Here is a 25,847-nt window from a genome sequence, read left to right as displayed (position 1 = left end):
CTATTGACTACATATCTTGGTAGTGTTTTAGTGAAGAAAAAAAAAATCAATCACAAAAACTCCCCTACCCCAAAAATTATACGTTGATTTTTAATTTATTTTCAATGTAATAAGAAGAAACTTGCAAATGTCGTAATCATTAAAACCCTTTTATGCTTAAAGTAATAGTTATATAATATTATAAGTTATTAAAATATAGTTCTAATGTGACTTTAAAGGTCAAGGTTTACAAAAAAGGTCAATTTCTTCTAATCTTTTATTTTAGAGCGTGTCTCATTTTTTATGTGATATTTTTATTCAATCCTCTGTTGTATTGTGATTAAAAATGTATGTTTGTAAAGTTTCAGTCTTCAAAGTACGTTTTTGTAATCTCTATAGCCATTTGGAAATGAGATCTTTAACGATAGTCTCTATTTGTAAATGGATTCAAAAGTTTGAGTGTTAAAGTTAAGTTGTTGAATTTTAAAAGTTCCATTAATTTTCCTTTTCTCAAGTGATAGTTATTGTCCATACTTTTTATTTTGAAGAAAAATGAATTGTAGGCCAACAAAATACTTTGGATACGAACACGATCAGAAACACTGTACTTGCCTCCAAATCGTATCAAATAAATATCAGAGCTCAGTTCTAAATTTAATTGAAAGGGGCTAAAGTATTAGAAATAACTGTTATGTTGAGTATCAAAATCAAATATAGACATAGTTGGATAATAGATCATTGCTGAGCCGGGTATCAAACTTCCATACAATTACCATAATGAGTATTTTTGATATTCTCATTCGCAATGTACATATATTTGGGTATTTTAGGATTGATATACTTATATAAATATGTATTAGATGGCATCCAAATTAATTAATAGGGATGTGTACAATACAGTCAGAATCCCTTTCTATATTAAAATACTATAAATTCTGACTTATTTAGCCTATACTTTTCTTTTAAAAGAAGCCATATTTTTCATGGGAAGTAAATCGCAAAATATTAACAATTTCATGAATTATATCAGTTCGGCAATGATTCAGAATGATTGATTGGTTCCAGTTCATTTATGTTCAACTTGCAATGTCCAAGGAAAGAATATAGTATTTAAGGAAAGTTGCAAATTAATTATAGTTTCAACATCCAAGACAATTACAATCAAGGACCTTTTAAATTGAATGATGCTCTCCTTACTTTGTATACAAAATAATTAAATACATTTCTGAACTATTTTGGATATATCGGATCATATCATAATCTTTAAATCCAAATTCGTTTTTCCTTTGTCAATGGAATCATTTGGTTAGTTTGAAAAGAGCAATGACTTTTACAATTCTGTTTGAATTAATTGAAAGTTTTGTTGGGAAAATCTAAGATATCTAAAGGATTTATTGTTTTCCAAGATTTTTTTTTTTTTCTAGAGTGCTTAAAATATGCTCTTGCATCCGAAAACTAGGGCTAAAAGTGAATTTGATTATACCACCTATCATTTACAGCCTAAAACATGGTATATTTTTTTGTAATTAAAAAATATTAAGCATTTTTAGATCATAGATAAGTTTTACTCTTAATACTAAAGGATTGATCGGTGGGGTTGCATAAAATATTATCTAGAACGAGAGCGATAGTTTTTGTAGATGCAACCTGGATGTTTTTATTTTATTTGAAAACTGTTATAGTAATTCTTTAATTCGTCAAGAAAGAACATCTATATAGTTATAGCGGTTAGAAGTGAGTATTGACATCATAGTAATTCTTCAGGGGCGATTATGTTTTTGTTAAGGCTTGATTTTTGGAATTTTTTTGACAAAAAAAATTCAAAAATTAATTTTATGGAAAATAATAGAAGGAACATTAGCTATTCACAAAAACACAACAAAAATTTTAAGCAAAATGTCAAAGATTCAATTTGTTGGAAGAAATTTCAAAAATCCACATCTATTCATAGAAAATTAAAATTTCGTTGCAATTTATAATATATTCGGACGATAAAACTTTTGCATGATGAAGAAACATGCCAGGATAGAACCCTTCAAATCTATAATACACCCTAGCCCACTGGTTGTGTAGATGAACTGCTGGGCCATGAAGCAAGTTGAATTTATCCGCCTCCACTTCCCTGAGCATCAAGGTTTAGTATCCAAAAATAAACACCGGTCAAAAGTTTGTACATGTGAAGTCCTGGGTCCCAAAGCAGTTTAAATTCCACCACCGCCGCGATTATAAGGCGATAAACTCAACTTTCCTCAAGTTTTATTGTCCGAATATAATATCAATTTCAACGAAATTGCACAAGATAATATTTTCTTGCAATTAAATTAGTCACAATCATAATGCTCACAATGATATTGATTTACTATACTATACCCACAACGTTTTGTCTCATATTGATAAGGTACACAACCACGCAAAGATATTAGTCCTACGTTTTTGTCCTCAACCTTTTAACATGTAACGGTTTTTTGTTCCAGAATGAAATAACTTAAGAAAAGTGAAACATTTTCCCGGTTGCCAACAAAACAAACAAAAAACTCACACGCTATAAATGCATGAAATTTACAACCCTAAATATGTATTAGTGTACTTTTAATATGATGCAAAACGACCGCTACTAAACCTCATTTAAAGTCACGTTCTTTATTTTTTATTTGTACTTACTTTTTTTAATATGACGGGATCCTTGCTAAAAATGAGGTCTAACCAAACAATCAATCAAATAAACAAAGACAGACAGACTTTGCTTAATTAATAAAGATGTAATTTATAAGCCATTGAGGAATGGAATCATTAAGAGGCATTATATTTATGCTAAAAGCATACATTCTATCGTATGCGTGATTTACACTGAATCTAAAAATAGAACATATTAATTGAGAGAAATCGAGAAAAAGTATATATATATTCAAAACATGATACTAATGTACATAAAAAACCTTTTTTATTGTATAGATTTCATAACAAAGCCTTGGATTATTTTTTATTATCATTAAAGTATGTTAATTAGTATAAATCAATACTCTGATATATCCCATTAGGCAACACACTACATTTCACAAGACGTTTGAATTCCTTTCTATTTTTGATGAGATGAAGATAAAACAAATGAAAATTAGAAATTTGTTCGTTAATCACTTAATACATAGAATAATAGCAATGCGTGCAAAATATTTATTTTCTTATAATATCAGACGTATATGTAACATATTAGTAATTCTTTAATTGGGTCTCGTTAGCAATCTAGATAACAAGATGTAATTTACTCATCAGCATAATTCTATACCGATCTAATATAATATATAATTGACCTTGCATTTGTATATAATTTCTTTAGAATTTACATTAATAAATACTTATATTTTTTTACATAAGAATCAATATATTTTAATAAAAAAAAGAGTAATTTTATCAAAACCACAGTTATTTCAAAGTGTATTTCTTAATTTGTCTAATTAAAAGTATTGAAGTAGTATTACGTCGGCTCGAACAATTATAGACACGATTTGAGTACATGATGATGACAAGTTTGAAGAAAAAAACTGAGTGGATGTCATATTTTATTGAGTTGGCTTGATTTTACCTCAAACCCTCAGTTTTGTGGCGTTGTCGCCTGTCTCCAAGTGATTTTCTAATCAATTATGGCGACCTATATACGTACAAGATAGCGCATCCTATATCGATGATTTTTTTGAATTTGGCAAGATTGGACGAAAATGGAAAATATTTCATTATTTCGACCTTGGATGCAAGAGATTATGACCAAGAAATTCTATGTTTATTTTTGATAAATTTACATTTAGAGGGATTCATATCTAACTCATGATCCTGAAGTCTTTGGAAAAGTGTTTATAAATGTTGCTTTTGAGATGAGCTTACCACTAGAATGTGTTATAGATAAACAATGACAAAATTAAATCCGTTTAGGAACGGATCTAAGAGTCTCTAGGATACCTGTTCATAATTTTTAAGACCAAAAGGCATACGTAATAATTTGAAGAGACCAAAAGGCTTAATGATGGCGGTTTTTGGTATCAAGGTTTACTGGAATTTGATGATAAGCTTTGACTAGATCGACTATAGAAAAAAATCATCATCCCTCTAAGGGGGGTAAAATCCTTAATGTTCGGACGAGGATTTTGATCTGGAAACGTGACTTTTTGAGTCGTAAAAAATCCCTCCCAGTTTTCCATTTGCCATTAGTTTTTGTCAGCATGTATAATGGGGATGTCCAAGTACTGTTCGAACGTCGAACGGCGCCAGTTTTTTTCATATGAAGAAATTCTTTTTTGCCTATTTTAGGTTTTTCTGGGGATAAACATCGACTTGTACAGTAAAGAGGTGGGCTCATTGTCTTGATGTTCTCAACAATGCAATGTTTTGGTTTCTTTATTGCAAACTTTAGTTTATTAATACTAATTGAGCCCGGTTAAAGTTTGCCATAATTATCCGAACCAATACATACCGAACCGAGATGAGTGGATTTATATATATTAGATGTTTTACATGGAAGTAATGTGAAATCGGAGGCATCGACGAGTCTAATGGGGAGGAGATCAAAGGTAGGGAGAACATCTACCCAACCAGCGGTTGAGATACTCTTGTTCTGATAAAAGTCCAAGAGAAAACACGGTTGTTACAATAAGGATTTCACTGAACATGTTCGTATGCTGGAATGGAAGGCTATGGTAGCTTTTAGACAGAAAGATAGTTTATTTGTCCATTGCTGTATAAGAAGGAATGTCATTCTATCAACCAGGAAGTTTTTCCTAGTTATTTTACCGTAAATTGTAAGTTATCAGTGTTGAGTGAATCTTTGATAACCGATTTAAGCTATTTTTGACTTTCTTGGGAGTTTTTATAGTATTCAAGAGGTTTCTATGCCCAAGGAGGCTGCCATGTCCTGGCTTTAGTTCTATTACGTTGGTTCTAATAACAAATTATTTAATCGGATCTATTTATAAAATCTGAATATATAAACGGATTAGTGATATGTGCTAGTTTGTGTGGGTTTTTGAAAATGGCTTTCTCTAGTTGGAGTTGGAGCTGAAACAACTCGCCCAGTTCCCCAATATTCAGGAATGCCTCAAACGAAATGCTATTTGAAGGCTTATATATGTCAAAAAGGCGACTTTTAATCCGAAAATTTTAGTCGTTTGGGAGAATTTTTTATTATAGGTGCCACGCGAGAAGCTGTTATATCGCCCAGTGATAAGCAGACATAGTCATACTTCATCTCCTTTTGAAACATAGTTTTGACCCAAAATTGGCTTTCAGCTTTGCCAAACTCTTACAAAGGTAGTTTAGTATCACATCCGGAAAGTTTGAGTGACAGTGAACTGAAGATTGGTATTGCTTCCATCCTCGATATTTTAACGTTCGAGGTCAGAATTTAGGGATATTTTTTTTCTTCTCCTGAACGCACTGGCATTATAACTCTAAGTCAGAGTATATCATACCGATTTTAAAGTAAACTGGCACATGTCGCAGATCAGTTTAGTATGTAAGAGGTCGGCATACAACGAAAATTTCAATTTCAATTGATATCAGAGTTAATATAAAAAGGATCAAGTTCTAGCCTTGATGACGTCACTCAACTTTATTTAATTTATTTTCAACTTCCAAAATCATAAAATATTATAAAAGGTCTTAATTCAGGGGATAATATATCTCTCGCTCCCGCCTTCTCCTCCAGCTTTAACAAAAAACCATCTCCCCTTATTTCTTCGTTTATTTATCAAAAATAATAAATTGTGAAATAGTCATACTTCATCAGTTTTTCATATCATTCTTAAAAACTTATAATGTTTGGTCCTTGATGATGTAAAATAATATTTTTTCTTTTTTGATTCAGTTATAGTAATGACAGTCCGAAGAACTGACGATCTTAAGGACCGGTTTTATGAATCTGCTGTACCAAATAGATAGGGACTGATACAAAACGTCTTACGGCTCTTTTTTTATGATTATGTAAAATGATCAAGCACATAAATCTGATAACAATTTCTGTTATTTTCGTATAAAGGACAATTTTGTATCAGACGGGATCAGAAATTTAGGAGATTACGACATGGGTGCGGTAGTATTTATACAGGAGCGTCCGTAGGATTATATATAAATAAATATTTTTTTTTTTTGGTGTGGGGGGGGGGGATTTTTTTTTGAAGAAATATAAAAAAAAATTGAAAAAATATTCAGCTGTTCACAAAAATTAATTTTTTCTTAAAATAATTTCAAAAATCCATAGCTATTCACAAAAAATTGAATTTTTGTAAAAAAAAAAATTTTAAATATCTATTTTTTTTAGCGAAGAATTTCAAAAATCTATAGCTAATCACAGAAAATTAAATATTATGGAATAAATTCGAAAAATTAAATTAAATTTCAAATATTAAATTTTTTGAAAAAAAAAATCGAATATTAAATTTTCTAGTAAAAAGCAAAATTCCCTCTATAGCAAGTTGCAGTATCAGGCACAATTTAATGTAGTACTGTTTTAAAACCGTGAGTTGCCTGGTACCTATACATATGATACCGATAAACACGAGTAGTAGCAATTTTTTTTCCCTTTTTTAATTTATCGACTCAACTCAAGTCTACATAAACTTAGCATGAAGACATATTTTCTCTCTGAGTATAAAAGACATGATGATGTCATAGTACATCCTTTAGAATTTCCTATAAAATGTACGTATATATTATTTTTACTAACTATATCATAATATTATGTATGTCATGAAATGCATGTATAAGATATTTACAAATATTGATTATTATTTTCATATTAGCATAAATCCATTTTTGTATATATGTATATATACAAAAATCCAAAATATCTACTTTAAATAATTCTTCTAATGATATTAGAAGATAAATATGAGGATATCATGATCAATCCTCGTTTGAAAAAATGAGACATTCATAGTTATATAAATGGACTCTCTTAACAATATTTAGGAGAGCGAAAAATAAATGTTCAATATTGATATCTAAGTGTATCACTTATGTAGACATTATGGCAGCGTGGCATGTTATGGATACGACTTTTATGGCCAAGAGCTATCAATCTATTCTTTGGCATTAGTACTGAAAATCGGCATGAAAAAAAGAAGTCGTCTAAGGGCTATAGCTGGATGCCTTTGGAGCAGGTGTCGTGTAACTTTGTTAACGTTACCCCAAAAGAACTTGTAATAAAATTAATCTACCCCAAACCATTGTCATGATGTTTATTTCATTTAACACTAACAAGCAAAAGTCCCATTACTCACACAAGAGGGCGCTAAATTAAAAAAATGTATATGAGATATTCTTCAACACAGTCAAACCTGTATTAAGCAAACAAGTAAGGGGAAATGAAAAAGTAGACCACGTAGTGCTGGTGACTTCTTAACAATATACCAACGGTCGTATAGGACCACCCTTCGCAGACTGCAGATCCATAAAATGATCCCACCAATGTATTAAACTTTACTGACCAGCACAATAAACATGTTTGATTCTGTTCAAATTAGAATACAAGTATTAACTTACTTTAACACTATTCAAAAGATTGAATTCCGATATGTCAGAGTAGATAATTGAACAGGTAAATATGACTGGGTGTAAAAGTGATTCCATCGTTCACTGAGGTAGCATGAACTGTTTTAGGAGTATTAAAAACAAACCAGAAACAAAAGGTTTGGCTTTGACAATTTGATAACGTTTTACGACAAATTTCAATGATCAGGGACGTCCGCAAGGGGTGGGCTAAGGGGGCTGTAGTCCCCCCCCCCAAAAAAAATTAATGAATGTGTGCTTTTTACTAGAAAATTTAATAATTCAATTTTTTTCCTCTAAAAATTTATAATTTGAAATTTTTTTCCAAAAAATTTAACTTTTTGTAAACAGTTGTGGATTTTTGAATTTTTTTACCCAAAGATTTAACTTTTTGTACACAGTTGTGGATTTTTGAATTTTGAATTTCTTTTACAAAAAAATTAATATTTAATTTTTTTTCTAAAATTTTTTCCCAAAAAATTTAATTTTTGTGAATAGCTGTGGATTTTTGATTTTTTTTCTAAAAAAATAATTTAAATAAAATAGCTTGGAATTTTTAAATTTTTTTGAAAGAAATTTAATATTTGAAATCTGTTTCAGAAAAATTTAATTTTTTGGAATAGCTGTGGTTTTTTGAATTTTTTTCTCGAAAAAACCAACCCTCCCCAAAATATAATCCTGGGGACGCCCCTAATGGTAGTCACAAAAAGGATACGATCGTTGTTCTAGTGTTAAACCAAGTTTCCATTTTGTTAACAATTCTGAATTTGAAAACTGGATATGGTCGCTCCGTGGTGTGACACGCTTATAATAGTTGGCCGTTAAGCCAGATTTGACTGTATTATGCTTACATAATAAATAAAATATTTAGTGTAAATGCCTTGGATATTTTGCAATAACTTCTTGTTATACACATATTTATGAACTTCCAAAATAAATCATCATGATCATTAGGATGGAGTTCAAACCAGGTGATTATGAAAAGAAACAAAAGAAAAATAATAATGAATGACTTATAATTTCCTAGTCTTTATTACATTAGTGACACTTCAAGTCCAGAGTTGCTCTATAAGTAGGGATGTACTGATTAAGGTTGTGCCTTTATCAGTTTTGTGGTTCAAGCGGTTCCAGTTCTTGAACCACTAGAACCAGAACCGAGACTGCAATATATTGCTTATCGGTCTTGATTATAGTGCTTTTGTTCCTATATAATATATATTATTAAAAATAAATTAGCTTTAATAAATAAATGAATTTTCTGTGTTTTCATTATTCAATTGCTGCGTTTTCTAACGTGTTTTTTTTTACGTTGCCAGGGTGATACAGTTATATTAGAGTTAAGAATAGTTAAGGACTTCTTATGGATCTGAAAAAGTGGTTTTAGATACCACACGGTGTAAATAAAAGAGGGAAGGGTGGCATAGATTATGGATCCTGGTCTGCTAATACACTAATACATTTTTAGCTGAGACTTCCTTTATACGAAACATATGTACTTTGTATGTGTAGACTAAAAGCAACCCTCAATTCTCCATCGTCCTGCGAAGCTCTTTCCCCCCAGCATCCCCTCAGGGCCTCTACTTTGAAAACCATTGTCTTAAGCCACCCTTAGTTTTTGGGATCCCTGCTGGAACTTGGGGCACCGCACACTCAGCGTATAAGGTAGCTGCAGCCCTGTTTGTATATTATATCATTTCCTGGGCCCAAATTTGACGCTCTGTCTTGTAAATATGTGCCTGTTACCAAACTGCGTGAGTATCAAAAATAACCGAGACCGAAACTGTTAAAATGAAAGAAAGGAGACAGGGACCACCGATATAACATCTGAACCGGAACCGGAAACAACCTTGGTATAATTGCATCCGAATGTAAATTCCACCATTATTTGTATATATACATTATGAAGGGGGGGGGGGGATCAAATTTTATTATTTCAAATGTTCAAGCAATAAAAGGGGGTTAGTCTAATAGTTTAGACAATTAGACTAACCTAGTTTTAAGACTAGGGCTGTTGAGTGTCCGAATAGAATTATTTTTCCTTTAATTTTTATTTCAACATATCATAAGTACAATAATAATATACCTGTATTTATAAAAAAATCAGGTCATGACATGTCTTTGGTCTGAAATCATATTTATTATTGTTCCTGTAAGTTCTAAAACACGAAAATGAACATTAAAACCTGTAACAGGTCCAGGCTTGGCCTTTTAAGTTTTTAAAAAAAATCACGTTTTTGATATAATTTTTCCAATTTCAGAGCCATATTGTGCCGCGAAAGAGTCATATGGATGGAAATAAAAGTTAGTTCATAGATTGATCAATAAGATTATAGCATTTTGGAATTGATGTATATTTATGTGCCTACTGGTTAGTTCTATTTAATAAAAAGTTAAACATCACAAAAAATAAAAAAATCATTTCTGTTATTTGTTTATGTAATTCATTTTTGCATAATAAGGAATGATAATCGTTCATAAAGATGGTGTTGGCTGAAATTTAGGTATTAGTACATCTCTATCTATAAGTATATTATTCATGCATTCATGACACCCCTTTCACGGAATGAAACCGTGTTGTGAACAACCATACCTAGACATGATTGGAACGTTAATCGTTTTGTTTAAAATATAAAAAATAAAATAACATAAAAAATGATTCATAAACTATATATATTATATCGTTATATATAACAAAGAGAATTGTCAAACGATTTATCAATGATATTTGCTTTGCAGGTGCGTTTCTAAGCCTTCATCAAAACCTCCTTGTTCCTATTAGTCTTTTAATTCATGATTATTTTGGAGAAAGAGGGATTTTATTCATTGCACTGTGTTAATATCATATCCATCATATATATAAGTACAATAGATTTGTCTTTAAGGCTCTGTCTAAATAATATATGTGATCGTAGTGTTATTGAGACAATTTCGAATGTTTCAAATACCATTTTTTAATTTACAAATTGACCAGAGGCTGCAAAAATGGTATTAAAATGATACTCAAAAAGCAGATGTACAACTATATAAGTAGGTCTAACTAGTAATATATAAATAGCAATTCCAATCCACTCAATAAAACTACATTAAAATAGTTTAATGCTTTGAGTCAAGCTTTTATGTTAAGGAAAATCATTAATACCTATTCATTATATGGCTGTAATTTACTCCTATACAAATGCCATTTCTGTATATGAAAACAGAAAAATATATTCAGAAAAGCTTCGAACTTTTCGCTGTCTGAAGGTTTACATATATATGTCCACATGACGACCTATAATGGTAGAATATGAAGTCTTTGGGAGGATTTTCTATCGGCTGTGCCACTCGAGAAGCTGTTATATCGACAAGTGAAAAGCAAATGTAGTCATAATTCGTTTCATCTTCGGTTATACCTTTGACCCGAAACTGGCGTTCAGCTTGGGTGAACCATAACGATGGTCGTTTTGCATAAAATATAGGAAGTTTAACGGACAGTGCACTGACAATATGTGTTGTTTCGTTGTCAATTTCCATCCTCAATATTTGAACGTTCGGGCTGACCAATTTAGGGATATCATTTTCTTTTCGAAAAGTATACCGGGTATACATATATAGAGGTAGCTAGGGAACAGTTATTATCAATCCCAAAAGACTGTTTCGAGACTGACTCTAGTCGATGAATATACAATATACAGCGTTGTTTTAATCTGCATTATGCGGGGACCCCCCTGTAAATAGCAAATAAACTTATATAGAATGCAAACAGAGCCGTTGTGAAGAAGAGGTGACCGCGGATATAGCAGTCGGAAAAATTGATATATGTAGATTGTAGGTAATATAATATTTAATATTCTATATTAATAAAGCAATGTTTGTCCGTATATCTAAATGTAAGTATGAAAAACAGTCAAAGGGTCAACTGTATATAGTGCTCCCTGATGCATATCATAAATATATTTTGATCTAAGATATAACAATGTTGTCTAATTAATGAAATGTTGTAGGCTTGTGCATAAAGCATGTAACGTGTATACAAGGGGCACTGTATATAGTGCTCCCTGATGTATATCATTTATATATTTTTGATATAAGAAATAATAATGTAGTCGTATTAATGAAATACTATAGGTCTGTGCATGTATAACAAAGCACTGTTTCAGTTTGTTTTTGTTATTGGTCTCTTATGTATGTATATCATATTATAATTCGTGAACATTTTCATTATATGTTAAGATTTGAAATAAATATAATCACTTTTATTTAAAAATATTTTTGTTTGTTTTATTAGTGAGCACTCTAAATACTAAAGTACTCGTCAGCCATCACAGGATAATATGGTTTTTTTTTAATTTTTCTCAAACTTTTCTTATTGTTCTTTCATTTTTGAGAACAGAACACATTAAGTACTTAGTAGTTTCATTATGATTGCTCATGAATAACGGAGTGTAGGACTAAGGATTACATTGGGAATTATCTTCTATATTATTGAAGCAAAGTTTGTCTTTTATGCACTTAATTACTATGGGAAATGCCGGGTACTACTGCTAGTATTTAATATCTGAAAAAAAATAAAACTTCTTTCCTTTATAAAAATTACAACTAAAATTTAAAAAAAAAAGCCCAAAAAAACAACGACCTAGAGACAACCCTAACAGCAATTGAAATCTGAAATCTTTCTCCCTTTCTTTTTTTTTTCTCTAAAACTGATAATATTCTTCTTAAAAAAGTGTTCTAAGAATAATTTTTAGAACTTAATGGTCCATATTTTTTGTTTTATATGAAGTAATCGTTTGTTATTAAAAAAAATCGCTACAAGAAAGATGCTATTTTAAAGTTGCCATGTTACCAGAACCATTTCTTGAGTACAACTTGTTTTTTGGAGGAAAATCCATCGATTCGTTTGGCTGTAATTCCCGTACACAAACCCCCAGACATTCGCATTTAATATTATAGATCCCCAATTTGCTTCATAGCCTCTCCAAAAGCAAAATGTTCTCGTTTTCAAAATATATTTCTCTTAATATTAAGATACAACTAAAAAAATTAGTATTCTTTCATTACGTTGACTTGGTTACATATGTATGCATAGAGCATCTATTTAATTACATACATCTCTACAGGATTCAATATAATTAATGTAGGTTTGAAACGTATATTTAACCAACATGAAGTTGTAAAAATTATCTTTAGAGTAAAATTTATTACAAAAAATATAATAATACAATTTTTCTATGTACATTTGAAGATCTTTAGACAAACTAAACCTGACTTACATCGTCTTTGATGTTTCATTTCTTACTACTATAGCGATTATTTCAGTTTCAATTAGTTATTATGTGAAATGCACTATCCAAATGTCTCTAAAAAAATATACTTAAAGTACAAAAATTACAATACAAATAAGATTCTGGGCCTCCAGACTTATACATATATAAAAATATGGGCGTCACGTTCTTAAGATTCAGAAGATTAAAAATGATCAAACAGGGCTTCAATTTTTTCCCCCAACCTATTCTACATGACCATCATAGGAAAAATTGGTATCTGTTCTAGAGTTTGAACAGTTGTGCTTTTACGCATGCGCAAGATTTATAAGCAGAAAATAATAGCTGTCGATGTTAGTTAGTCAAAACAAAACAGAATACAATGATTATACAATAATTCAACCGTGGTATATGTCAAAACTTACTTAATTATCATGAATTGGCCCCACTTGTCTGTTCGAACAGTATATACAGTATATTAACATGTTTGACAAAACAATTTGCCTGTCTTGGACGGTTGGACAAGTGTTAATGTAAAAACCCCGTCAATTACATGAATTTCTTTTCAAGCTTATAGAAAAATAATTATTAAGGATCCACAAATGTGTACCCAAATTTCTACCATTTTTGAATTTTAGTTTGAAAATTCCATATTTGGACAAACATATTCTAAAACTATCACGGATATAAGTATACACCATGTTCTTATAACAGAGGTTCTAAAACTTTTTACTGTGTGTACCATCTAGGAAAATATTAATATCTCCAAATATCCCAGTTATGAGCAAACTGAATAAAAAATAGAGATGTCTTCATCTATTTATGACCCTGTACCACGTATTCCTTGAGGGACCTCATGTAATACCAGTCTTCTGTCGCAGAATTCTATCTACTTCGTAAATTTAGCCTATAATTTAGTACATTAAATATGCATTATGTACTAATAATGTTGAGACTTGGTCCAAACCCGAATTGTTTTTCTGTATTCAATCATAAGTGATTTTTCTTAGCCAGCTTGGATCAATATTTCAGTCCATACTGGGATCTGAGACTGTAGTAAAAATTGTGGCCCAATTTTTTCGGTCTCAATCTATGGACTTTGTTGTCTTTCTTATCCTAATTTATGAGTTGCGCAAATAATATACATATAATAGTCATACATTTATGACGTCCACTTGACAAGGGGGGGGGGGATATTGGATATTTAAAGTCCACTACACTGAGAACTAATCACTGTTTCACTGATCAACAAAACCTATTCATTATTTTTTTAAATGAGAATCTCTGGCACATGAAATCTATGAAACCCGAAGAATAAAGGATTCGCAGGTTACTTTTTAAGCAATTGTACTCTGAATCCTTCAAACCAGATTCCATTTCGAAAAAGTATCAAATGAATAAGGAAGTATATTATAAAAAATTGATCGAAGTTTTTTCGCGAGCTTATTCCCTTTAAAAGAAGCAAGAAGTTCACAAAAAAGGTCAAGAGTAGTGAAACCAAGTGAAAGGTTGTCACGAGGAGTACCAAAACATTATTCAATCATTGAAGGGCAAGGCTTTCAGAAGAAAATCCATTCAATTAAAGTGGTGGGTTATTAATTATAAATATACTACAACCAATTTAAGTGAAGGTAATATCACAAATTTAGGACAACCAATCGGAGGGGGTATCGAGTTTTGTACAGACACAGACAGGGGGAAGGGGCGTCAAAAGTTATACTTTTTTGCGGACAGTATAAATATATGACTCCTAACTTTATATAATTGTATGGCGGCGTTCACAATTTTAAACCAACACAGATCGATTATTTTACTACCGATCTAGACCGAATTTTTCTTTGAGATCGGCGAACTTCTTTATACAATCGAATTAGTTCGGTCCAATAAAATTCAAGTCATTACGATCTTTGATCGCTTTAGTATTTTCAGACCAAACCCAGCTCTAGTACATAATAGTACACATAGATAGTGCCAGGATTTTGCTTAAATAAGTCTATTTTGAAGGTCTCGGGTCTTCACATTGTAGAATGATCATATTATGTGTAGAAGAGTCATCGAACTTTTAACTACTTACAATACTGTCAACTCTTCCTAATGAGGTAATTTTGCGCTCCAATTCCTACCCTCCAGACCCCCATGATTGTATGACTTGACTTATTTTGTATGAATATTTATAAAAATTCATGGAGAAGGCGTGAGTAAATAATTTTGAATGAATATTTTTGCAATACACATATGACATATGTCAAATTTTATAATATAAACGATTACCATTCATGGTCTATGCTGAAGGGGTGAGTCATAAATCAATCAAAATATAATTTTAAACTATATTATACATACATAATGTGTATACAGTCAATATAGTATTTGTTTATGTAGATCAAAATAAGACATGAGTATCAGTGATGTCTTGAGATACGAGGGATTATAAGGCACAATATAAAAGTGCTTTTGAGGTACTAGCTTCTTTCAATTTCTATGTCAGTAGAGTTTTCCGGTGTACCACAACTATAGATGAAAACTCTTTGTATTTTTTAGACCCCCCGTTTTTTGTTGATTTTTTTTTTTTTTCCTTCAGCCATTATCATTAATTTTTCACTCCTGATTATTGAACTTCCTTTCTTACTACATTCAATATATCTAAAACCTGATTGAACATTCGTGTTTACTCATAAGGGACAGAGAATAACCTTGAAGAGTTATAATTGTAATTCCTTGTTGTACTTAAAGTAGAATTGACGATCGACATCAGAGTACATGAGCGTCCCACATATAGATAAATTTAAAAATAATCATTAATATGGGGGAAAAAATGCGTTCTTCTCAAATAATTTAATTTCTTTTCTAAAAAAAATGTTATTAGGAAAAAAAAGGCTATTGGGAATTTTTTTATTTAATTTCTAAAAAAAAGTTCCTTCGATTAATTTTTGCTGCGTAAAAACATCGATCCCCAATATATATCTACAGACACCCTTGGAGTAATTCAAGATGTCCTTGTTTATTTGCATCTACCGCTCCTCTCGTATCATACCTGATTGTAGCTGATCTAATGAAACGTCATGACAGCTAAACTTATCTCCTCCAAAACATTATTCAAATTGTCATGATTACCATGTTGGTTTTCGCTATCTTTTTCTTTAATATGCGTAAAACACACACAATATTCATCACTATTCATGATCCACTACCTCACTCCAAACAAAATTGTGATGTATACTCGTAGAACAAGCAAGAATGAAAATTTTTCTATTTAAAAAAAGTTTTTAAAATCCTCAACTACCTGCCACCCAAACAAAAATCCTCCGGGTTCCCTCATTAGGTAAATTGCTTGAGACAAAATGCTTGTCTCATATTCTTAGTCAAAAAAGTATAGAAAAGTACGGAAATACGAACCCTTATTTTCGTACCGGAATCGGTACGAAAATATTGTTATTGTCAAAACACTATGAGGCAGTATACATTTTTCTTTGATATACATAGAAATCCACTCTATACAAGTCAGTTCTTCTAGTATACAAATATTCCAATTAATAAATACCCGTGTTTCAAGACGTTATATTAGAAAATATAATGTAAAACGAATATTTGTTTTGAATAAGTTGTACTTTGATCGTCACATACTAAAGTGTTGTACATATAATTATTATTACGAATAGCCATGTAGGGATGTATTGAGTTATTATACAAGTGAAAATATGTTTTACAAATGATATGATTGTCTCTGTATGTTTGTGGTCCAGATAACTTGAAATATATATTCAAGATGTTTAGCATGGATACGTTGTGATATAAGAGTTTATTTCATTTTATTTTTTTGATAGGAAAGAAAAATAATATTTAATTAACTTTTGAATTAGTGGAAGACATCGATACATAGGCCAGGAGAGATGCTCATTCAATCCAGTTGGCAGCAATAATTAATTTATGTAAGTATTTATTATAGCTTAAATGAAATAAAGTGTCAAAAATATGTTGCATGCTTAGACAAATTCTTTTAAAATCATCAATCTGTTTGTTGATTTAGTATAACAAATCGCGTGTTTAATAGACTACGCTCTCTCTGATGAGTATTAATGTACATATATTATTTTTTTAACTTTGCATATATTTGACATTTAATTACTTCTTGGTTTTTTATAATTATTTTTAGTACATAATTATAACCTGAATTAACTGGAGACACACCTTTGTATATATTTTATATATGTATGTACATATATTATTTGAGAAACAACAAGAATTTGTATCAATTCTTTTTATGTTCTTTTAATTGATTCAAAGGCATACGGATTTTTATTTATTCCCTTCAGCAAGAAAAGTAATGAGTAACTTTAACGGCACTTGGAATTGACTTTTATGCATATATCTAAGCAAAATGTTTATCCAATTTATAGTTATAAGTGTTACGCATTATGAGTTTGCATGTTATAGTTATGTAATAATCCGTACTTTTGAACTCAACATTTTTGATTGTCTTCATTTTATTCAAGGCCAGTTCTCAGTAACCAAAACAGACTTACTTAAATAACATATAAAATAAGCCAATTTATTATTTTGTTTCAAGATAATAATTAATGTATTCATGCAGAAGCTAAATTTGTTTGCATTCTATACTACGGCATGATATGTACTTATACCTATTTATTAGTAGGTAAATGAAAAATATCAGATCAAAATTGGATCATTAAGACTTTAATTATTTTAATGAAGAAAAAAATATAGTTTGACTGCATATAGTTTTATAAAGTCAGTAGATATCTAATGTAATTATGAGAATAAAAAGAACGAATAATATACTAAAGTACTTGTTGAGCCTTTTGATTTGAATAAATAGTAAATACTTTAAGACAAGTACAGTTAATTTTTTTTTTCTTTCTATAAAATGAAAATGTACTTTAGAATTTACTCAATTTTAGATATCTATAATAATACCGTCAATTAAAAGTATGGTGCTTAGTATTTATGGATAAAATAAACTTACGTGGAAATGAGTTACGTTCGAGTCTTTATCTATGATGAGAAATTATTATTTTAACGACTAATTTGTTTACCCAAACATAGAAATATTTCTAGAATCACTTTATTTTTAGTTGACAGTATTATGATAGTAGAAAACAGGCATTGAATAAATATTCGATTCCTTACTTCTTAAGTCAACTGTCGATTGATCTACTCTCACAATGATATCCCAAAACATCAATAACCTTATGTATTTTTGGTAAGAATTAATTTTCTACTTCCCTTTCCCTTTATTAATGATTTTAACGTTTGAATAGGCTAGTTACTTTTAAGCTTTGAAAAATTACTAACTATTAAATGAAGATCTAGCCAACAGTTGAGAAAAATTGGCTAATTACAAATTGATTTTTTTTCTTTTTTTTCTTTCTCTTTTTCGAGGAAAGGTTTGGAGAAGTTAAAATTAGATCTTGCTCCTTATTAGTGTCTTGATTGGTTAAATTCAAATGAAATAGTGTTAATATATTTTTTAATTATGAATTAAAAAATAATCCATCAGTTGGTGAAAATTATCATTAGTAAGGGTTGTTATTAACTAATAGTTAATTTCGGCTAATGTTTATCGTTTCTTTTTTTTTTGAGAAAAGTTTCTTAATCTAAATCATGATTCATCATCATGATAAACAAAATTTGGGGATTTTAAGAAGTAATAAAGAATTGTCATAAACCATCATTTTAAAATGCATGGAGAAATTTGCAACAACATAATATAAAACTGATCTGGGAAGTATATTTTAAAAAATGGAATTTTTTCAATATATCAAATAAAATAAACAGTTAGATAATATCATTTTTTTGGAAAAAAAATCAAAGGATACAAATTTTACGTTGTATTTTCATAACTTAGATAAATAATATAAACAACAAATGCAAATATATAAACAAAGTAGTTATGACTTAGGGTGGAAAATTAATTGTAATATACGATAAATTGACTTGTCATGAAAACGCTTCATTGCAGGAAACTGTTTTTTTGTTTTTTTTGCTCTTTTTTTGAACATTTATTATAAAGATGTGTTTTTCTACTACGTACAAACCAATCTTTCTTCTCCTTTTCAAAAGGTAAGTTGTATGTTATAGTCCAAACATATTCAATTATTTGAAATTTAGATAATAGATTAAATAAAAGCAGCACAAATAGATGCCATCTTATCAAATCGTTTCATAATGAAATATCGGTCAATTAATACCTCGACTAACAAAGAAAAATACTATTTTTCCATAAGAAAATAGAATTTATTCATCACAAGAGTTTCACAAAAGTATATCATTTTTAATCTTTTTTAACATTGACATGTCCACCAAAAAGAATACTTTAATATTATATTTCTCAAATATCTATCATTTGTATATTCCAGCTATCACTTTGTATCATAACTTAAAGAATAGCAATACCATTTCTTTTCTTTATTCCTTTTTTTTTTTTTTTTTTTTGGTTATTTGTTAATAACCAATAGATAATTGAATTTTTACCAGTAGATGGATGTAGAAACAATTGTAATTTGTGCAATTTTGTAAGATTAGAATCTGATAGAGATCACTGGTGCTGTGTCGATTCTTATCTGGAACAGAAGATTCAGTCTAGTCCCACATTTCATCAGGAACATTGGGGGTATTTTTTTTTTCCTTTTCAATTATTTAATTATACTAAATGGAATCCATTTTGAAATTAAGTTAATTTCAAATCTGTCCGTATAATGTACTAATTATAATTAAAGCAGGATTTTTTTTTTGCTGGATATGTGATATGTTCTTAATAAATATCGGATAACTTTGTTTTTCCTTAAACCACTATCGATATTATTAGGAAAAATTAAAGAACCGACGGTCCAAAGGAATGTTTGTAAGACTTGAATGGAACAAAGAAATTGGGACTGACACATTACTAGTCACAACTAAATTATATTTGTAGAGGTTAAAGGTGGGTCCATCATGTACATACACGTATATAATAATTGCACAGGTAATTTAATGGGGTAACCCATATTAAATCGTTCAACAAGCGGATATAGAAAAGTTAGAAATTTGGATGGTTATTTTCTCTAAGAAGAGAAGGACTTATCAATCAGTCTGTTACACATTTAATTATAAAGTATTTGTATGGAAATATGCTTTACTTACATCTTTAACATGTTTAGAGTTGAAATTCCTTGTAAACGCTGCTCCACTGTAAATAAATAGAGAAGAAAAAACAATATTATGCTAAAAATAAAGAGTCGACCCCATTCACTCAATCAATATCATTGTTATCAAATAACAGGATCAAATACAAAAATCCTTACATCATGATTTCTTATTTGGTGCGTCGACATAAAAACAATCTTGAACAAAAATCATACAAAAGAGAACATCCCAATTAATTTATTATCTTTATATATATACACAGCCCAATATTTCATTGACATACTTGAGTCTAATATAAGGTTTTTATTTTCAATTTTGGTATGAGTTATAACATCCAGGAATTTTAGCTATAGTATAAAACCTATGATTTATTTAAGATACTTATATTGGACCCAATATGTCCTCTTTCAAATGTATCAATTTCATTTTTTTCTAAATTGACAATCAATTTTGGATAATTTAAGTGCCATTTTCGGCCTCTTTAAAGGTTAATAATAATAATTAGTTGATATAAATTGAAGATATTTCGTTCTCCAGGATCACAAATTGTATCTACACTCAAGTCTTTTGTGTTGACGAGGTGAATATTAAGATAACTTGCAACACTCTTATTCTCAAAGCTGTAAATCCTAAGCATTTTTTTTTTTTTTTTTTTTTTTTTTTCAGATTGTGACTTATTAAAACATCAGATTATGAAAGCTTTAAAGGACCTACAAATCACATGAGTTTCAGAATCTAACAAAATCCATTACATATTCCCACGTCAACTATCCCAATATACGAGTACATATGTCATTTAAAATTTTTATAATATACATTCATAGCAATAGTCATTTTTATAGGTTAATGTCGATATAAAATAAAGTTTTATGAAATATGATCCAAGGCCTAAAATGTTTGACATTTGAGAAATAATTGTCTTGCATACAAAAAAAATATATATTGTGATAATATCATCCAACTTATGACTCAAGTCAATGGGGTAGTTAGGTTTTCAAACATGAAGATTTGGGAGTAGAATAACTAATTACTTATTTCGATTTTAAATATAAATACAGTTTTTTTAATGTTTTTACGAGGCATAGGCATTGGGAACCAGGGCAGTTGGAAGTGGGGAGGGGGTGTCAAAAGGCTATGTGCACTTCTAAAGGCCCTGAAAACTCAAAATCCAACCCATAAGTTATAATAAACTTTAATCTGCATAAAGAAATACATAAATGGTAACAAAAATGGATTAATACTATGTTTTTGAGGGAAAAAATGAAAATAAATCAAAACCTTGAACTTCACATAGAAGTTTTGTTGTTCTTTTTGCTATAATTACTTATTCACTTTTAAGCTTTTTGTTGAGAATAAACAAAATTCACTTTGAGTTTTATCAAAGACTTCTTTGATGTTTGCTGTAAAATATTCATGAAGCAGATCAAACCTGACTTTAAATTAAGACATTTGTTATAAGGATTTAATTAAGGACCATGTACTTAGCAGTTAGCACTAATGAAATTATAGTAATAGTTCATTTGAACAATATGCTCAAATTATATTGTCTTTTTAAACTCTGAGCCCAAGGGAGGATTATACGTACCATGTACAGTTCAAATCCACGGAAGGCTATAATATTCCTCCCACTAGCTATGTCTGTTGCTCAGAGCCGATTTTACACGAGGCAAAGACAAGATTCCAGGGACGAACTGACAAGGATTTTTCTTTGTGGATGGAGGGAGAGGGATTGACTAATTTATAATTCCATAAACTGTTTAGTTAATATTTATGTTATATTTTTTAAGTCAGAATATTTCAGGAAAACATTAACATTTTTTTTTGATAATAAAGAATAAAGTGTCATCACGAGTGTGTGTGTGTGCTAATAAATGAAGGAGAGTAACGCTGATAATCTTTTGGGGAGCTATAAGCGTAGATAAAAATAGTTATTTCCAGAGATATGTTCAAAAAAGAAACTGAAAATTAACTTGGTCACACTGACAGTTGGATCAATATTTTGAAGAGTAGCAGTTTAGCCGACATGACATTTCATGACAGCTAAGCTGTCATTGCGAGCAGCTATGAGATGAAGGAAATAAATACGAACCCCACTCCGTATCTAGCAATGATATAAGTAGGAATTACTCGGATGTCAATCCTCAATTCTACTCCGAGTCCAACAAAGACTTGTACTTGTAACTCTTCACTGTTACTCCCCGTCATTCGTGGTTACACTTTATAGTTTATGGTATAAGTATATGTTCTCTTCTCAAGAATAATGAGAGCAGGGTTAGAAAATAAAAAATATAAATATTTAGGTAGCAACCACAAAAAACCGGCTCCCTTCCATTATCCTATTATTTTTGTCTGTGGTTATTTATAAGTTGTGATGAAAATCCGCTGTATTTTTTAACTTGTTCATATTTTTTGGAATTGAAAATTTGTGTGTGATCATAAGAGACGGAAAGTAACTTTGATGGTTCGTTGGTTAGTTCTCCATTGTGAGTCCTTGTTAGACTTTAAGTAGAATTGAGGATCGACATCGGAGACATTTTTAACATGTTCCTTGTTTGTTTCCTTCTCCCTCTCATCCCTCTTCACAGCTGGTTATAGCTGATCTAATGAAACGTCATGACAGCTAAGCCACTCCCTTATAAAATATTCTACGAATTGTTAGGGTTACCATGTAAATTCTCAGTTTCTTTGTTTTTAAGAAGCCAAAAATACACACCATTTTCATTCCTAGCTATAAGTGTGAGTCTCTGTTGGGCTAAGAGTAGAATTGACAATCGAAAACGGGGGATTTTGTTAATTGCCTTCATCATACAGCTGCTCAGAGTTAATTTAATGAAACTCATAATCCCTAAGCTCATAATCTCTTCTCAACATTCTTCAAAATGTGAGGCTGATCACTTTAGTTTTCAGTTTTGTTTTTCTTTTTACCCACTGAAAATGCTTACAATTCACTACCCACGGTATGTATATATACAATAAATGTTGGAATAAGTTTTCCAGACTCTTTGAATCATCATGGCTCATAAAAAATCTGGATATTATTATTTGCAGGGATGATGATGATAAAAAATAGGTTATTGCAAGTGGAGTATGTATCATGTTTCATTTCAAGTTAATGTCTTAGAAATGGAAAATAACAAAATGAAAGAAGTGCAATTAAATTTTTAGTACATCCTATAAAATAAGAAACAAAAAAAGCAAAAATTAGCTTCAACTATTTCAACTATGGAGTGCCTGAGCTCATTAGAGCGTATGTATAGTATATATAATTAGAGTACCATTAAGTAGTGTAAAGGCTAGCTATATTATGTACTTTTTATGTATATTAAATATCAATAACAATTAATTAGCGTTACCTTTTATGGAAAGGTCGATCCACTAATGGGATCATTGAGTCCTTCAAATCCAATCCGTTGCTTTGAAAAACTTTGACTTCTCCCATAGGATTATAGAACTGAAAATAAAAAGAATATTTAGTACAAAATGTGCATGTTTACTTAGAGTCAAACCTGTGTTAACCGGTCAGGCAAGAGAAACTGAAAAAAGTAACTGCTCAGAGCAGTTTACCTCGTACGATTCTGCCACATTTGTATCCACATTAAATAAGTGAGACATTTGTACCCACTGTAAATAAGTACGACTTTTGTATCCACATTTTTTATTAATTATATTTTGTCAATCTGCATATTTTTATAATAAAATATGGAAGTCGTTGCTAGATATTTGAAAAAGGGAAGTACATCATATCTACATGATGATGAAAACTATTTATACTCTAAGATGAGCAACGGGAGTGGGATGTTAATGTGACGGTGTCGGAAGTACAGAAATAACAAGCAATGCAATAGAAGGATTTAATAGTGCATTGAATACTACCTTGTTCCGGAATGAGTAATTGTGGTCTGTAATAACCCACATAAGGGATGAAGATGGGCTGTCACGACAAAAGTGGAGGGATGAAATATCTAGCGTCCGAATAAATGACGATGGGATTGATGGGTCATCAAGAAGAGCAAGGATAAGGGACAAGCAAAGAAAAATGGCAAATATATGCGCAAAATACAATGACATTACGGACAAAAAAGAATATCTATCACTTTTGGGTGATTATATGTCAAATACAAAGTTAATTAAAAAATAAATATGTGGTGTGAAATCATTACTACTAACATTAATTACATCGTATATAAGGCTTGAATGTGTTCATATTCAGTTCATAGTCAATTATCATACATATACATTTGGTAAACTGTAAGTTAACTGAGATAAGATATATGGGACAAATGTCATGGATACAAAAAAAAATTGGATACAAAAGTCGCAGATACAAATATGGCAAAATCCCCTCTTACACCCAGTTTTATATTTGTAACAATTCAAAATTAGATACCTAGATATGTCCGTTTAGTGCAGTGACAAGCTTAAAACAGGTTGCCGTTAAACCAAGTTCAACTAAAGATGTGCAAGTTGTATCTTGTATACGTAAATTATACAAATTTCAATTTCTTCGTCTTAAAATGCATTATTTAACTAAAATGTGTATTTAAAATCTCTAATGAGTAATGTATCTCAATTTATCCCAAGGTTATAGTCGATTATGTAATTTTTATCTGAAACGTGTGCCACAATCCTGGTGACTAACAAACAGGAACCAAAATATAACTTCCATTCAACTTCGTTGGTGGAGGTTATTACAAAAATTAGGGTGGACAGGTTTGGGGTTGTAAATAGCCATTTTGGAAATTCATAAATGGCTATTGACAAAGAATTGATACTTAATGTTAAAAAACAGTTTGCAAAATTTCATTTCCGAAAAATGATTTTTTAGCTACCGACACTATGATTTGATTTTGATAAAATACTGACTTTTATTTTATCCGAAAATATTCGAAACAAAAATGTTAGTTATATTGCTATAGGTTATTGTTACTTACATTATTAAGTAGATTTCTATAAAATATTATATATTGGAGTTACAAATAGAATCGAGTTCGATAAAGGTTTTTATTCCGAATAAATCAAAAAACTAATATTTATTGCACTTCATATTTGTTTTGAATTGCAGCATTTTAGTGTTTTTGAACAATAATTACAGTAGTCAGTGCTGGTTTAATGGAACACTTTCTTGAGGTCTCTCTTTTTCACGTAAAATATAGGCCCTACATTTTATGTTTATTCTAGGTCTCACTCACGGAAAAGACAGCCCTGAATTCATTCATTTTTATGAGGATCAAAACAAGTAAACTTATAATTTTTACCTTTTTGCCGAAATGCAGAATAGCAATAGCTCATTAGTGTAAGTGACGTTATATTTTGAAGTTTATCTCATTGCAATATCATATACCAGGGTACATATATTCGATTTATATGTAATACTAACATATCACAATATTAAATTAAACGATTCTTCGCTTTTGAAATATATACGTATTTAAATCATTATATTTCGAAATACGATAAACAGGCTTTTTTGAAAAGCATTGTTTGTTTTTTTGGACTCAAACCAAGATATACGATCCTGCAATGTAAGTTTTGCGAAAATATAATTATCTCTTGTCATGTCCTTCTAATATTTGAATGATGCTTTTGTGACATTTTTAACTGCTCTTTCGACAACTTGAGTGTACAATGAATAATTTGAAAGTGTCATAAATGTTCTTATTCAATAAAGATTTTGTAATGTGCTGGAGGGGTTTTGAGGAGGCTTCAGCCATTTTTACTCATAATATTAGCTACAATTAAAATTTAACCAAGGTATATTAATCAATCTAGGTTACGATTGTGAAAGATTAGCTCATGAAGATAGAAAGTTATCCCACGCCGTTTTTAGAATCTTAGATCTATTTTCACAAGTCGGTCATATAAAATATTTTTGGCATTGGGATTTCCTTGAATAACCAATAAGACAATTTTAGTGCTTGAATAATATGCCTTGCCCCATCTTGTACACAC

General features: G+C 30.2%; 1 protein-coding gene and 1 long non-coding RNA gene across 3 annotated transcripts in view; one reads left to right on the top strand and one right to left on the bottom strand.

Moving 5' to 3' along the window:
- The window catches only part of LOC121121685 (uncharacterized), a 77,930-nt gene that overhangs the window by 24,004 nt on the left and 28,079 nt on the right, over nt 1–25,847 (bottom strand). Inside the window, exons 4-5 of the mRNA XM_071890146.1 lie at nt 23,252–23,349; nt 19,896–19,941 (exon numbers count right to left, since the gene is read on the bottom strand). Coding sequence (XP_071746247.1) covers nt 19,896–19,941; nt 23,252–23,349 — 144 coding nt within the window. The remainder of the gene's footprint in view (nt 1–19,895; nt 19,942–23,251; nt 23,350–25,847) is intronic.
- LOC139906042 (uncharacterized) lies at nt 16,398–20,778 on the top strand. Of its 2 annotated transcripts, none has more exons than XR_011781236.1 (2): nt 16,398–16,684; nt 20,565–20,778. It is a non-coding gene; the product is annotated as an uncharacterized lncRNA (long non-coding RNA). The 2 variants fall into 2 exon arrangements; XR_011781237.1 differs by lacking the exon at nt 16,398–16,684 and adding an exon at nt 19,414–20,478.

The sequence above is a fragment of the Lepeophtheirus salmonis genome, chromosome 7 (genome assembly GCF_016086655.4).
Source record: "Lepeophtheirus salmonis chromosome 7, UVic_Lsal_1.4, whole genome shotgun sequence".
Lineage (NCBI taxonomy): Eukaryota > Metazoa > Arthropoda > Copepoda > Siphonostomatoida > Caligidae > Lepeophtheirus > Lepeophtheirus salmonis.
This window is presented reverse-complemented; position numbering and strand designations above follow the sequence as displayed.